The sequence below is a fragment of the Cyanistes caeruleus genome, chromosome 8 (genome assembly GCF_971803275.1).
Source record: "Cyanistes caeruleus chromosome 8, bCyaCae1.hap1.1, whole genome shotgun sequence".
Taxonomy (NCBI): domain Eukaryota; kingdom Metazoa; phylum Chordata; class Aves; order Passeriformes; family Paridae; genus Cyanistes; species Cyanistes caeruleus.
In genome coordinates this window covers 34,325,471-34,341,257 of record NC_141708.1, presented here as the reverse complement: position 1 = coordinate 34,341,257, position 15,787 = coordinate 34,325,471, and the positions used below count along the sequence as shown (strand labels likewise).

General features: G+C 42.8%; 1 protein-coding gene across 2 annotated transcripts; it reads right to left on the bottom strand.

Annotated features, from left to right (window-relative positions):
- Positions 1 to 498: 498 nt before the first annotated feature.
- SIRT1 (sirtuin 1) lies at positions 499 to 15,741 on the bottom strand. 2 transcript variants are annotated; one of them, XM_086900072.1, is made up of 9 exons: positions 15,309 to 15,741; positions 12,954 to 13,070; positions 11,853 to 12,094; positions 10,571 to 10,723; positions 9,431 to 9,578; positions 7,150 to 7,229; positions 4,876 to 5,062; positions 3,440 to 3,997; positions 499 to 2,552 (listed from the first exon to the last, which is right to left on the bottom strand). In XM_086900072.1, the coding sequence occupies exons 1-9, from the start codon at positions 15,739 to 15,741 to the stop codon at positions 2,230 to 2,232; spliced, it is 2,241 nt and encodes a 746-aa protein (XP_086756198.1). In that variant the 3' UTR covers positions 499 to 2,229. The 2 variants fall into 2 exon arrangements, with proteins under 2 accessions (XP_086756198.1, XP_023785953.1); XM_023930185.2 differs by lacking the exon at positions 15,309 to 15,741 and adding an exon at positions 13,269 to 13,783.
- Positions 15,742 to 15,787: the final 46 nt, after the last annotated feature.

The following is a 15,787-nucleotide window of genomic DNA, read 5'->3' as shown; positions in this document are numbered from 1 at the left end:
GAAAGTGGCTGGGGAATGGCAAACAAATGCTTGTACTTTGCTTTTATTTCAGTGCATCTATTCAATATAAATAGTAAAGGCTAAGATGCTTTCATAGGGCATCTTACCAGAAAAATAAGTGATCTCCTTTTTTCAGATTGTACAAATTACAGCTGGACCTGGACATGCTCTGCTGTGCTTCCTGACAAATTTCATGCAAGGTGCTGAGTACTTTGGAATGACAAAAACTGTGATAGCAAATGTTTCCTCATGCCCAGCATTTGCCTCATCATTGTGTTAAATACCCTTGGAAGTGGGGAAAAGGGCAGTGTGTGAAAGGGAGGAGATAGTTTGGGATTCCTCTTCTGTTCAAATAATATGCCAGAGCATATATATTTCTTTATGTATATAATATTTTATATATGTAACAATATGCCATGAGCCAGGGTACACCTTGGCTTTCTAGGGCATCTGTGGTAAGTTTGCGAGGTAGAGCTAGAAATTAACGGAAACCAGAAATCAAATGACAATTTTAATAGACTTTAGAACAGAGTGTACGAGTATAAAACACTGGTTTTGTATTTCAAAAGTTGCAGGAAGATAGCCAGTCATTTTAAACAGTCTTCTACAAAACATATGCCAGTAGATTACATAAAAGACACTATATACAATATAAAAGAGCAGAAAACAATCCTCACTGTAAAAATAATTTAAAACAAAGTATTTCAATTTAAAATATCTCCTATAGCACAAACTAATACATTGTGACATGCAAGTGAAAACTAAACATATTGCATTCTTTAATGTAGCCAAATAAGAGCTGTATTAAATTTGGACAATGAGACAACATGCCGACATTTCCCGATGAATACAGGAGGCTGTTCTTAAATATTTATTAACTGTTAGATTATGTTCAAAGAACAGCTACTATACATCTTCCAAAATGTAATAAATATTAAAGCAAAGTATATGAATAATCTGCATCGTAGAGTTCATTTGGGCCAATGTTGAAAAAGTGGTTTATAGAAAAATGCCATTTCACTGACTACTGCACTGTGCAATTGTACAAAATAGTCCTAAAGGCTTGGAAACAATCTGCACTTGAACATTTGCAACATCCAGTTTTAAGGCAGCCTAGCACTTGAGAGCGCAGCGCGGGAGGAGCCGCTTCGCTTTTCGTGTCCAAGGTGGAGCTGGCAGCTGGGAGGAGAATTCCCAGCTGGATGGAGCAGGAGGTCAGGCCAGCAGGTCCTTAATCCCACAGGGCTCCCTGGCAGCGTCAGGAGGCTCCCACCACCGGAGTCAGTCTCTCCTGGGCTCGGTGCATCCATGAGCACAAAGGAAGAGCTTCATTTCTGCGCCTTCTCACGCGCTCTTCTGAACTCTGCTTCCACACTGGAGCCTTGGCAATTCCTCAAATGCTATTTATAAAGCAAGCTGCTCTAGATGTGACCGCTGGATAGAGCGTGACAGACTCTTTACTGGGGGGATCCTTTCTGTTTAAAATTCTAATTGCTAAGGAGCCAACGTCGAGAACGCTTCACGTCCACAGGAAGTCATACACAGCAGCCCAAGCATTTGCACAGCACTCCTTGATCAACCTCAGAACCATTGGATTCCTCACAAGTGCTGCTGTCTGTTTCCATCTCGCTATCTGCTCGCAATTAAGTATGTCTCAAACGTACAAAGTAACTGTTTAAAGCAAGAAAATTAGCTGCCACAGTAGGTCTTAGAAAATGCCAGTGTTTAATGACAGACTAGGCATGAATGAAAGGTTTAGCAGAAGCCTAAGAAGATTTTAAATCAACCAAAGTGTTACAAAGCAAGAGGTGTGAAAATACCATTCTTTGGTCTAAATTAGCTGTTCCCTTTATATTAGTTCAACATTCCAATGGCTTTCTCAAAATGGTTTAAAAATAATATAAGCTGAAATTTATTAAGCAAAAATATGTATTATATACATGGATGCCTGATCAGACAGATGAACTTAAAAGTGAACGCAGTGACAGTTGTTTAGATAATCCTAGTACCTTAAAAAAAAAAAAAAAAAAAAAAAAGAGTTAGTGTTGAGTGCGCAGTAATAGATTTTTATTGAAAAAGGTAAAAAACTAAGCATGAAAATCTGTTTTAGTTATTTATAAACTACGTCCGTATGGTTTTGTTGCTCTAAATTCAGACGTAAACATTCATTCTGACATGCCAAAGCTCCTAATGCTGGTGGGAAGTTCCTGTAAGTAGTCGGCGATCTCTTTACAGCGCGTTGCTCGGATGTTCCATCCCTGCAGCTTCGTTTGTCTCAGCTGATTCCTCAGCTGCCAGTTCCTCCTGTTCTGCTCCATCCTCCCCAAATCCAGGCTCCTCTTCCCTCTCGGGAGCATCCTCATCCTCTATGCCATTGTAAAACTCCTCCATCTCACTCTCGTCCTCCACATCTAAGCTCTGACTGCGGCACGAGCCGCTCTCACTGCTGCTGCCACAAGAGCTGGAAGATATGATATCGTCTTCAGAATCCGAGTAAACCTCAGCACCGTGGAAGATATAGCGATTGGGTGGCAAAAACAGATACTGAGTACCTGCAACAGAAATTTAACAGTCAGTGACACGCTGAAGTAAATGACTTGGATGCAAGATCTGGCAGAAGTGGGGTTAGAAGGCGCCTGCCTGCGTAGGTCTGGTTTCAGCAGTGACTCCTAACCCACATGAAAATGTATTTATGTCCATGTTTGTGTATTTATTATGAAGGACAAAGGAAATGCTTCACTGGAAAGGTCAGTGTTCCCCCTCTCTCTGACACCAAGGAGAATTTATGCTGATGGTTCAGCAGCTTTTTTCATGGCAACACATTCCCTGCTGGACCTGCTCTACCTGTGACAGAACGGGAGCTCCCGCATGGAGCATCAGACAAAGCCTAAACCAGCCTTTCCTTTGGAAAATGGCACTTGAATTCCTGACTCCTCACATCAGTTACAAGACTGCACACTGGAGGGTTTCCTCAGAAAGTCTAAACTTTCCTTAAAAACCTGCCTCCCTCCAGCTGTGAGGTTTTTAAGTGCTGTCATCCCTTTGTCTTCCAGCTCTACTGCAACATCAAATTGTGCTCTACTGTGACCAACTTCCAAACACCTCGAGATCAAACTAACTTTTCTGAAAATGCATTTGAGAATGTTACAAAGGGATTTATTTTTTGATACCTACCTTCAGCCTCTTAAACTTTGATCTTTTAGGTGGGGATGTAATCAGTGATTTTAAAACCTACTATGAAATACAAAAAATATTTCCTACTGGCTTCTCCAAAATAAATAAATGGTTCAATGAGAGTTATGTAGACACTGGTCTGAACAAAAATAGCCGCCAAAACCCACTGATTGCCTCAAGCATAGCTCATTTATCACTTTGAAGTAAGTCTAGTATAAACATATCAGCCAAAAGGAGGCAAAAACTGAACAGCATTAACACTTACCATCCAGCCTTTTGCTAATCTGTTCTTTTGCAGATCTGTTTACCCAACACTTCCTCAATATTTCACTCTTTTCTTTATTTTCTCCATCATTAGATCCATTTTCCTTCATTGTTTCAGAGTTCATTAGCTCACTAGCAGGATTTTCAGGGTTTTCTGATGCCGCCTGCGTGTCCTGAAGCGTCTCCTCCGAGCAGGTCCCTTTAGTTTCTGAGGCAGGCTCACAGTTTTCTACCTTACATTCGGGTGGGTGTTGGGACACGGCCGTGCTCTCAGGGGGGCTCATCCTTTCTGGTGAACTGGAGCCTTCTGAAATGTTCAGAGGGGTTGGTGGGAGCTCAGCCGAGAGCGCTTCCAGCTCCTTGTGCGGCCGCGGAGGCTTTTCCGTGATTTCCGAAAGTTTTACGGAGTTGTAGCAAAGTTTTGTGTATTCACTACCTAACCTCTGGCATAATTCATTAATAATTACATCACAGTCTCCGAGAAGCTCCACGTCGAAGTGTAGATGAGGCAAAGGTTCCCTATTAATTAAGATCTGAGGCACTTCATGGGGGATGGAACCTAGAGATGGAAAAGAGCAAAAGGTGTATATAGATAAAAATAATTATAGATAACAATAATTATAGATAAAAAGAGCAAAGGTAGACACGTGGGCTTTACTTCCAGAGAGGTTTTTTACTGAGAAAGCTCAGGCTTCTCTTCAAGCCTTCACTTGAAACAAGACAAAACCAGCCAGGTCAGGAAGAAGGCAAGCCAGTCCCAAATTTAACAACAGCAGTTTGAGGTGCTGTGCCTACTGTAGCCTGCTTAGATGGGTTTTTCTCCCCCCTCCCATTTTTTGCAGTCCAAAGCATCACTGATAGAACACATGCACAGAAATACTGGCTACAGTAATATTAAATAAAGAAAAAATTAAATTTAATTAATTAAATATTTATTTAATTCTTTAAAATTATTTATTTATAACTGTTATACAGTAATATTAAAAACACAGCAGAATGAAAAAGATTAAAATTAATATTGTAATCTCTTCAAATTGCGTTGATTTTGTGCATTTATTTTATGTACTTAAGTGCACATGAGGAACACACTGCTTTTGAGATGCTTCCTTTCTAAAGCCTCCAAACCTTTCTAAAGCATATCGCAAGCAGGGAGAGAAATGAATCTCAGAACAAAATCATTCAGGTTTAAGAGAGTGGTTTTTAAATAATAATTTAATTACCTTGAGCTCTACCTGGAGTGTAGAAAAAGCATTTAGAATTTGTTACTTCCTCAATTTTGCATTTCAGCTTTACATAGGCAAGCAGCTTTCAACTTACAAAAGGTGATGCTCACTGAATTGAGCCAAAGGTGTTTCTAAGAGCTTGGAGTTTCTTAACCGAGAATTCCACTTCTGATCCAAATTTTTTAAAGTATTACCAGAGACACTGGTCACTTACTTGGGATCAATGCTACTGGTCTTACTTTGAGTGAAGACCCAATGACAATGAGGAGATCCACTTCATTCTTGTCGTACTTCATGGCACGGTGGAACTGCTCGGGCAGGTTCTCCCCGAAGAACACAATGTCCGGCTTCATGATGGCCAGCGGCTCCTCGGGGGGACAGCGGGGACAGCGGGGCACCACCTGCACACAACACCCACTCTTACTGCTCTGCAGGGCTCTGAAAAACTCACATCTCACAGGCACTGATTTTGGCACACGCGGGGAAGTTGCAGTGATATTTTCTCATTTCATTGTTCTGGGGATGTACGGGTGACTACACTTCTTAATCCTGCCTGCTGCACCTGCTCAGGGAAATAAAGCTATAGGCAGGTCTCTACCACAAGCCAAAGGCCAGCAGTCGTGCTCAACACCAACTGAGCACACCTCCCACTTGGAGGTTCCAAAAAATCCATTTAGGAATGGATATTTCTTGGTTTAATCAGAGCAAAAACTCAGATTTCGCTGTCAGGTTCCAGTTGAGGATGTGATAGAAACACTGTCCTAGTCCAGGAGCCTTTTGTAGAGGTTTGCCTGGAGTTTCTCCTGTCCTCCAAAAGGTTACATGTGTTACACAAAGCTGCAGGGCATTGGGGCAGGCAGCTGCCTAAGAGCATACAGAACAAGAACAGAGGGCAGAACTTGCTTGGTCTCCATTCTAAACCTTTCTAATTCCTCCAGAAACAGAGGAAAATCCTGCTTCACTAACAAAAGGGGACTCTAGTGAGGTTTGTGGAGAAGTAGATTGCCTTTTCTCCTCAGCCAGGGAGTTTTCTCATTTTTGGCACCTCTTTCCTATCTAAAGACTTTTTAAGAGAGAAGAAAAGCAAGAAGGTGAGTGATAGATCTATAGACAATACTGAGCAATTTCCTTCTAACAGTTCAAGTCTTTTCGGCTGTAGTATTAAAATGTAACATTTCACAATAAATCCAAGAAGCTCCAATCATACAGAAGCCAAAACAAGCTACAAATTAGACAATAAAGATATAAGGATATGTATATTATCTATTGCAATAGAAAAGTACCTGAAAACTGATATTTAAATGCATAACAAGTCCCTGCTATACAGAGAACAGCTATAGAAAAAAAGAATATAGATCTTCACCCTGCATCTGAGCAAGAGAGCACCTAGTAATCCCACAGTCAAGGGAAACCAACTAAAGGATTCCCCAGAAAGGAGCAGATAGCTAGAACAAATCATGAACTTTTTCCTCAGATCTTTATATATTAGCAAGAAAATCTAACTCCAGCCAGCTGGTTCTGGAGGTAAAAAAGCAAAAAATATCTGTAGGATGTTCTTAAAAATAATATTCTTATTAGCAAAGTAAACCAAATTTCACATTCAGTATTTCTGTGTTACAAGGCAGGCTTATGAGATTGGCATTTCTTAAAGCTTTAACTCAAACATCTCTTCTGAAAGGCTTTCACTGAATTCCATTTCAAATGTAATGCCTGAAGGATTTACATCCCTTCCATGTTTCTCATCTAAAGCTGCAGCTGTGGACTCTGAGGCATTTATCAAAAAAACTAAAGAGCCTGCAGAAAGAGTCCCCTTCCATTTGCAAAAGCAAGATCTTTTTGCTCCTAGAATCACCACGTCTGTTCCTTCAGAAGAAGGGGAAGAAAGGCAGAGAGGGTGTCTGCAAAAGGTTCATCTGCTCCAACAGCAGAACCAACTCCTGCCTCGGTCCTGGGTCACTTGGCACCCAGACATGGGGAGTTTGGAACATGGAGGAGTTGAAGAGTCCTAAGATTGATCCTTGCCTAGATCCTGCTCTGTGCTTGGCAATTTCTCCATGTATCAGCTGCTGTTTGAAACATGTTTTTAATACAGGTACATGCTCAAAGAGCAGCCAATGTTATAAAAGGCTAAGGATGCTTTTTCAGCATGACTCTAAATTCAGATTTGCACAAACCTGGTATAAATCCAACTTTCTACTTGCCATTTAACCTCTACTTTTTATCAGAGGAGCCATTAAAAATGGACTCTTAAGATTTTGTTCTGATTTTTGCCAGTTTTTGCAGTAGAGTATTTGAGTATACTTTTAAATACCAGAGGAAATGCTAAAATACAGAGAGGCACTTTCATAAAATACATGCAGAGAGATGGAGACATTTAAAAGCAGATCTTGTAAGCAAGCCCAGTGTGGTGGTTCAGGGTTTGGTTTGGGGTTTTTTTGAGAGAATTACTTATTAAAAAGCTGCAGTGAGTTAAAGTAGATTTTTTTACCTGATTGAAAATATCTCCTCGAACAACTTCACAATCAACTTTGTATTTACAGATCAGGCAGGAGGCTGTTGCAAAGGAACCTGAGGGGAAAAACCCGTATGGTAGCATCAGGATTTTCAGTCATTCATTGATTTGACAAAAAGGCGGTTGTGTTGCAGTGCTACAGAAATCAGGCATTAAAAAAGGTAATGTAAGATTAAGATGAGATCCTTGTAATATTAGAAGTTGTTGTTCTTGTAGATGTCAGCAGAAATCTTGTTTGAGGAGTAGCCACATACAACATGCATGTTAACACAAATGATTTTGTGTCCTCTCGTTCCCTGAGCTGTGCAAGCACAAACAAGGAGCAGAGAACAGAAATTGTCCTTCTCATGACACAACAGAGGTGCTGCAAACAGCAACCCACAGCAACTCCACAAACTGGAGCACAGAATAACCAAGAAAATGCGTTTGTAAAGACAATACGCTTTCAGGGCATTGTATCTGGGTAAGACAAAGAGTGAAAGCACAGAAAAACCTGGAGCAGATCATTTATGAGCAACTGGCAGCTCAGGTCTGCTGATCAGTGCACGGCTTCTGAAACCTTGCTCAGCACTGCAGCTCCCCCAGCATGAGGGAATCAAGGCCTGTGGGAGGTATGACAGTTATTTGTTCATCCCAATTAGCTGATAGTAACAATTCAGCTAACCCAACTCTGCTGCTACCTCCCTGCACCTCTGTTAGGTGAATTATTTTTCACCATCACAGGTTTGGTACCCATGTATGAGCCATTCCCAGCCAGCAGACCACAGTCTCTGCTCACTCAGCTCCAGCAATTCCAGCAAGGAATACAATCTAATTCCAGCTGCACTGGCTGAGTGCAAGAGCCATTTCAAATCCAGCAGAACACATCTCAGACACCACAGTTTTCATAGCAGGAACTGCACTGGAGGTCTGCAGTGACACATGGGTCTGAAGGTTCATGTAAGAACTCCCCAAATCACTGCAAGGCTCTTTGTTAACTGCTCATGATGAACTTGCCATTCCCCAGCCAGAGGAAAAAGTAGAATAAATGCAGTGGTGTGAACCCCCAAAGGAATTTTGGTTTCTCCTCAGCCACCACCATTAGGCAATGACCATGTGGGAAAGAGCAGCAGCTGAAGGTCAGATGAAGCTTGATGTCCTCAAAACCACCTTTGCTAATTTCCAAAGGCCTCAAAATCTCCAACTGCACATGTAAATCATCTCTTTCATTCAGAATCACCTTTTAGAGGACATACACTAAAAATGATCCCATGGGGAGCTGGAGCCCAGCAGCAATGTGCAAAAACCCAGTCAGGTAAGAGGTTTGTGATAAATGCCTTAGCTGGAACAGCAACCAAAAGAAAACATGTGAGAAAGCACAGACAGAAAGCAGCCCTGGGGCTGGGGATGCTGCTGTGTGCTGCTGCTTGGGCCCCATTCAGAGCCCTGGGGAACCAAAACCCACGGATCTGGCACTGAGCTGAGCTCTGTAGGTATGGAAACCACGTGATCTCGGCCCCTGGCAAAGGTGCAATTTGATGGATGGGCCTCACAAACATGCCAGGGCTGCTTTTAGATGATTTATTTGTCTGAAGTTTACTAAATGATCCAAACATACATTTAAGAAGTAATTTTCTGCATGCTTTTCTTGAAAATTAATCCTCGGACTTTCAGCTTGACATATGCAAGCCCTTGGAAATGGAAAGCATATCAAGCAATTAAAGAAATTCCACTTAATTAGTCCTCATAACTACAGAATGTCTATGACACTGGAGGTATAACAAGATGATCTTCAGTTCAACTGAACTGGTGATTAATCCTCAATGTTTTATACATGAGGTGGAGTCACTCAAGTGTCAGGATATTTTAAGATTCCAGTGGAATATAACCTAAATAAAGAGTCAGATAACAGCCAGACTCCCATTCCATTGTGGGAATGGGAATGAGAGGGACCTATGGCAGGATTGCTTTCCATGTTATGTTCTCACACAGATCAAGAAGCACCAAATGCATTTTAGAAGTTACAGTCTAAGCTTGTGCCAAAAGGGTGTGGGTCTTCACTGATGCTTCATCAAGCTCAGTTCCTGAAAGGAGTTATTTCTGCTTGAAGCACTTCTGGTTTAAATGTGTAAGCTGTCTAAAACGAAATTTCACCATTTAAAAATCAGAGTATTTGTTAGCAAGAGACAGGAATTCAAGGAAAGAAAAGTTTAATTCCTTGTCACATGCACCAGTAAAAATTCCTACAGGAAGAAGAAGTGAAACTAAACCCACTAACCATGACACTGTATTATCCTTTGGATTCCTGCAACCTGTTCCAGTGTGTCTATGTTCTGAGTATAGTTGCGAAGGAGTTTTCCCTCTTTATCCATCAAAGCGATGAACTTGTGACAGAGAGATGGCTGGAATTGTCCTGGGTAGATTTCCTAGGGAATTCAGAAGCACATTAGACATGGGAAATGGATACTCAGAGTCCCCAGCAATCCCAGAGCCCTCTCCCGTGGTCTCTGCGCTGCTCTGACATCCTACTCCACCTCTCAGCATGGCAGCACAAACTGCCCCCTGCAAGCTGGGATTCTGTTCTTTACACAGCATAAAAGCAATGCTCAGATCTCCTTCTGGTTTTGAGAATTAAATCAAATTAAATAAAAAAAAAAAAAATCAAAATTTGTTATTACAAACATTTATTCTGATGGACAGAAAAGGAGAAGGAGTGAAAAAGTAAAAAATTAAGAACTATCACCTAAATCTGATTTGGACTTTTCTGGTAAAACCTGTGCATATACAGGCTTCAAGTAAATAGATTTTTTTTGCTCACTGTTGTGTTTTTTGGTTTGGGGTGGGTTTTTGTTTGTAGGGGCTGGTGCTTTTTTAATATTGAGACCCAAAGGAACAGAGAATACTAATGAGAAGCAAAATTTAACAGCATCTGGATGGGAGGCTTTCAGAAAAAGCCCAGCAGAAAAAGAAAGCATTGAGTTTTCTTTTCCAGCCTTTGTAACATGACAGACCAGTAGAATGAACTGTGAGCAAATGTTAAAAAGAATGAGCACAGTGGTGATTGATTTTCTCAAGTCCTTACTGGTCCTGTAGAAATTCTTACATCTTGGGTTTGATTTTTTTTTTTGGTCCCAAGGAAACTAAAGACTAGATGCAATTGGAGTTTTTTTTTGGTTTGTTTCTCCATATGTCTACAGCTTCTACATTTCCTTCTTGTCTAAGAGATATAATCACTGCTTTTGAAACAGTTTAGTATCACTGAGATCTTTTCAACCATCTGAAATGGCTTAAAACGGGAACAGTAATATAAGCTGAAAAAATAGAATGTAAAAACATTTCTAGTTTTTACCTGAGTTATGCATTTTAATATTGTCATCTGTCTTTACTGACCAAGACAAGAACAGTTGGAAAACCATACCTTTGCAAACTTAAAAAACGGCCTGGGATCCTTTCTGAAGTATTCTATATCAAACATTGCTTGAGGATCTGGCAGGTCTGGGAAGTCTACGGCAAGGCGTGCGTAGATGCCATCTCTGGATCTAAAGTCAGGTATACCACAGGACACTGACACCTGAAATATATTTGTGCAATCTGAATTGGACTAGAAAGCATTGCTCTGGGAAAGCACATTTCTGTGTGCTCAGAAACACTAAGAACAAAATCAGGCTGGCTTCTCTGTATTTTTCTTTTCTTTTTTTTTTTTTGTCCAATATTACAATTCCCAATTCACAATCAGGAGAAACAAAGTTTGACAAGTCTACAAAAAACCCTTTAGTACAATCTGCACAGGTAGTAACAGGATACCAGAACTTGCTTTTACCACTGGAAGTTCTGTAAGATGTTAACAAAAATTGAGAACATTATTGTATTTAATTTAATTAAAAAGTGTTCACTGCTCTGCTAACTCAGGCTTAGATATGGTGATTGATATTTAATTTTTTTTTACATGCTAACACAGTAAGAGAATAGTCTTGCTTTTGAAAAATCTATTCTTACTTTTGAAGAACAAACCCCTTTTGATAAAAGTTGTTTATTGATCAACATTGCTTGTCAAAGCATTGTAGTAATCAGTAAGGACTGAAACCATTGTCTCAGACTACCCCAAAATAGCATGGGAAGAGGAGGAAAAACAGGTGTATGGAAAGAGCAAGATGGGGAGTAGCAGTCCTTGTCTAAAAGCTGTTTGGAATTACTCATCTGCTCTGAATCGTGTCACACCATCTGTGTGTGAACAACAGAAGCAAGAAATGATCTGGTGCACAGGTACAGAGCTGCAAATGTGCAGCAGCTCAGAGATGTTCTTCAGTCCAACAGTGAGCAGCTCTGTCACCATCACAGAGCAGCATGTGCTCAAAGTAACATTCAGGCTGCTGAAATCTGATCAATCTGTCCTTGTGATCAGCCTCCTCTGTCCCCCAACTCTTTTAAACCCATCTGAAGACAAAGGATAGAAAATGCTCTGGACAGGTAATGTGTTCCTATTCCATAACTATTTTGCATGGAAGCAGCTGTTTACAAGTTTCTATGTGTAAGAATATTTTGTTCTGAGAAGAGAGGTGGTGCAATTTCCAATGGCAGCTCCAGTCCTTGCAGTGGCCTGGACTCTTCCCCCCAGCAGAGTGATTTTCTCCCATCCCTGCACGCTGTGCTGAGTGTTGAACCAACCTCTCCCTGTATTCTCTCATGGCAGCAATACCTACCCCAGCTCCAGTCAACACCATGATCTTCTTGCATTCCTGCAGAAGTTTCACAGCATCATCAATGGTGTTAATGTCTTTCCTCTTCTTCCTTTTGGGTGGCTCTGAAAGGATGTTGATGACGATTTGCCACAGAGTCATGTCGTCCAGTTCAGGTGGGGGGATCGTTTCTGGCAGCAGGTCCTTCAGAATCGACCGTGGGTCTGTACCTAACATCAGGTGCTGCTGCACAAAAGTGTAGGGACCTAAGAAAATTAAAAAAATACAGATATTAAAAACAGAGTCAAGTACTGCAGGTGATCACACTCATTGTTCCATCTATTAATGCTTGCTAGTACAATGTCATGAATCCAATTTAATGCTCCCTTCATCAAACCCCCCTGTATTTTGGTCTAAAATCTGAAGTGAGAGCTGGGCATTTTATTTTTTTATATTTCATAGAAAGTCAGTCAAGAAGAAATCCCAGTTCACAGCAAACTTAACCTCTTTTAGAAGTGCAACAGGATTTTCACAATGTGTCTCCATCTGTATTTTCCCAACATTTGGTATTTACAGGAATAAGCTGAAATATACTTTCTAGTGGTATTATAAACCACAGGTCTAAACAGACACATAGAGCCCAGCAATCCATGGATTTTTGTTGAGTTTTTGGTCATCTAACATGAATTATTTCAGACATGACCTCCTCAAGCCATTAAATCAATCTTTGCAGAAACTCAAGATGAGGGCTCACTGTGCTAAAATCAAACAGGGATTATCTTCCTGTTTCTTAAAGAATTAATACTAAGTAGGCAGGCTATAGAAATATGCCATAAATTAGTTTAATTCAGCAACTCTGTGTTTATGCTTTTAATAGGGATCGTGGCAGGATTTCTATTCAAGAAAAAAAGAAGACATTGACAATTTTAATCACAATACAGCAAGTTTCAAGAGGTTCATTTTTAAACTCCTTAAGTAACACAGGGTACAGCCAACACCTCTAAGCTGTTCAGAAGCACTAATTGCCAATATTTTTGCAACAGGAAAAATAATTTGAATACTGGGGAGGATGAAGTGACTGTTCAAAGGCAAAGCAGCAGCTAAGAACATGCTCCAGGCTTCTACCTATACGTGGTCTTGGGGTCCAGTCACTGGAACTTGCATGTGAGGCTCTGTCTTCTTCATCACTGTCACAGGAGTGAAAGCCATTGGCTATGATTTCATCACTGAGGAGGAAGTTATCTGCAAGAGAGCACGACCAGGGGGTTACACTCCAGCCCAAGGGCACAGGATAGCTTCAAATAGATCACAAAAATGAAAATCAGCAGTTTTGTCACTTAGGTACAGAAAATGTCTATTTTTCTTCACATTTATTCTGTCAGCAGATTTACTGCAGGGTTTGCTACCTTAATGCTGGGCTTCAGGGGGCTGGATACTGACCTTGGTAGAATCTCATTCCCTGAAGTGTTGGGCATTATGGATATTTCACCATAGGAAAAAATCCAAATGTTTTAAAAGTATAATTAAAAATGTCTTTCCCTTACAATTCTCACAGCATTCAGCTCATTAAAAATCTGGGTAAAATGAAAACATGTCACCGTAGCAGACATATCTCTGACCAGGTTTTAAGAGCATTTTAAGAGCATTTTGTGAGGGTGTTACCTTGCAGCTGAGCTGTACTGCTGAGCACATGCACAACTTAGGATATTTCAGTGACACAGAACGTGCTCCCTCAAACCACCCTCACTAAATTTCTCCTGTCCATCTGTCCCTGCAGCTGGGTTTGGCTCAGAGTGCCAGAGTCACCCTGGCTCAGGCCATGGCCTTAAGCCAGAGTAACTCAATTTAACTTCATCTCAACCCTCGATGAAGCAGGGCAGAACCAGGCACTTGTGTCACTGAGCTCACACTCAAGGGGAAATCAAAATTCCAACCTGAGCACCTTATTAGAGCTTACACTACTCAATCTTTTTTATCTGCTTTATTACAAATAGCCTCAGCACCTGTAGCTTCATTTGTTGACAATCTAAGGTGTGAACAAAGAACAAATTTCAGTTGTGCTCTCTAAAGCACTACAGCAGTTCTCAGTCTCTATCTGAAGAACTGAAGAACCCCCTACACTACTTTAGCTGTTATTCCACTTGATTCTCAAATAGGGAACACCAAACAGCATCAATTTTTATTCAGAGGTTGTGCTGTCCTTTCCCTTGTTGCCAGAGTTTATTTTTGATTAGAACAGAAAGAGGTCAGTGGCAGAAATTTGTTGTTGGTTCTCGCTGTCTTGTTCTTCTGAGGCCACAAGTGCTCATGGACATTACTATTTCCTATTAATCTACAGCATTTCAGTTCCATCTCGTTATGCATGAAGTCAGTGAACATACTGAGAATTTTGGAGAAGGAAAAAGTGCATTAGTACACACATCAGTAACTGTGAGATGCCAGTTTGACTTCACAGCTTCTGTACCAAGACCCAAAAGCTTTCATTGTGAAAGACTCCTCACACCCAGGTCACAGCACCCGGGTTTTAAGAAACACTGACAGATACAAGCAGGAAAAAGTAACAATTTAAACTGTAACACTCCCTGTGTATTCCTCACAGGACCGGAGGGGGTAATGCTGCCCAGAACCGAGCCAGCCACACCAAAACGTGCCTGAGGCTCGGAGAGACCTGAGAAAAACGCCTCGTCTAAGGCACCGCTAAGAGATCATTAACTTTGCTCTGAGCTGTTCCAATGGAGTTTTTAAATACTGAGGCTGTTCCAGGTTTATCCTGTATCTCCATTCCTTTTGGATTGCTTTTGCACAGACAGAAATTTTATGTAGCATTTTAGATTTTAACTGCATTCCAGGATAAAATGTAAAGACTCTACTGGCAGAATGCAGCGTCTGACACATTTCAATAAATCTTTCCAAAGCACTGCTTTTAAATAAAAAAAGCCAAAATTAACAACTCCAACAAGAAACAACTCAAACCTGATCTGTCTTTACTGTGAGGTACTTTCACAGTGACGCTGCCCACCAGTACACTTCAAATATGATCTGAAAGAAACTTTTTAGAAAGATTAGAGCTTAGTTTTGTGCTGCAGTCGCTGAAACCTCAGCCAAGACTGTCACTTGCAGTTCTTTAAAGAACCGGTCAAGACTGCTGCTCCTGAGCTTATGTGCAAGTTTCTAAGGACCAGAAATAAAACAATTAACACGGCAGAGATTATGAAAAGGAAACCGAGCTTATGATTTTTCATTTTTAATAACTTGTTGCCAGCAGGACAGCGGAAGGGATGTGTTCAGGGCTGAGAGCCGAGCCGCTGTCCGTGTGCGGCACCGGGCGCAGGAGGCCCGGGCACGGCGGGCTCGGAGCTGCCCCGGGTGGCGGAGCCGCGGCCGCAGCGCCCGGCCCGGTGACACCGCGCCCCGTGCGGGGAGGAGGGACCCGCGGAGGAGGGGAGGGAGGGAGGGGAGGAGGGAGGGGTCGGTCCTCACCGGGATGCGGGGCCGGCGCCGCGGCCGCCCCGTTCGAACACTGCGCCCGCCCGCAGCCCGGGGCCGCCTCCGCCGCGTCTTCGCCGGGCGCCGCCTCCGCGCCCTCCCCCTGGTCCCGCCGCGGAGGCGGCTCCGCCCGGGGCAGGCCCCGCAGCGCGGCCCCGCTGTCCGCGCCGCTCCGCGCCGCCGCCGCCCGGCCGCCGTCCTCCCGCTCCGCCCGGCCGCCATCGGCCGCCGCGGCCGCCGCCTCCCCCGGCGGCTCGGCGGGCAGGGCGGCGGGCGCGGGCGCCGGCCCCGCGGCGCGGTCGGGGCGCGGAGCGGGCGCGGCGCTCCCCGATCCGCGGCGGTGGCGCTTGGCCGCGGGCTCGGCGCCGTCGCTGCCGGGGCCGGCGGGGCCGCGCGGGCGGAGCGGCGCAGCGTCCCCGTCCGCCATCTTGGCGCCGCCGCAGCCGCCGCCCCCCTCGCGCCCGGCCCCCCCC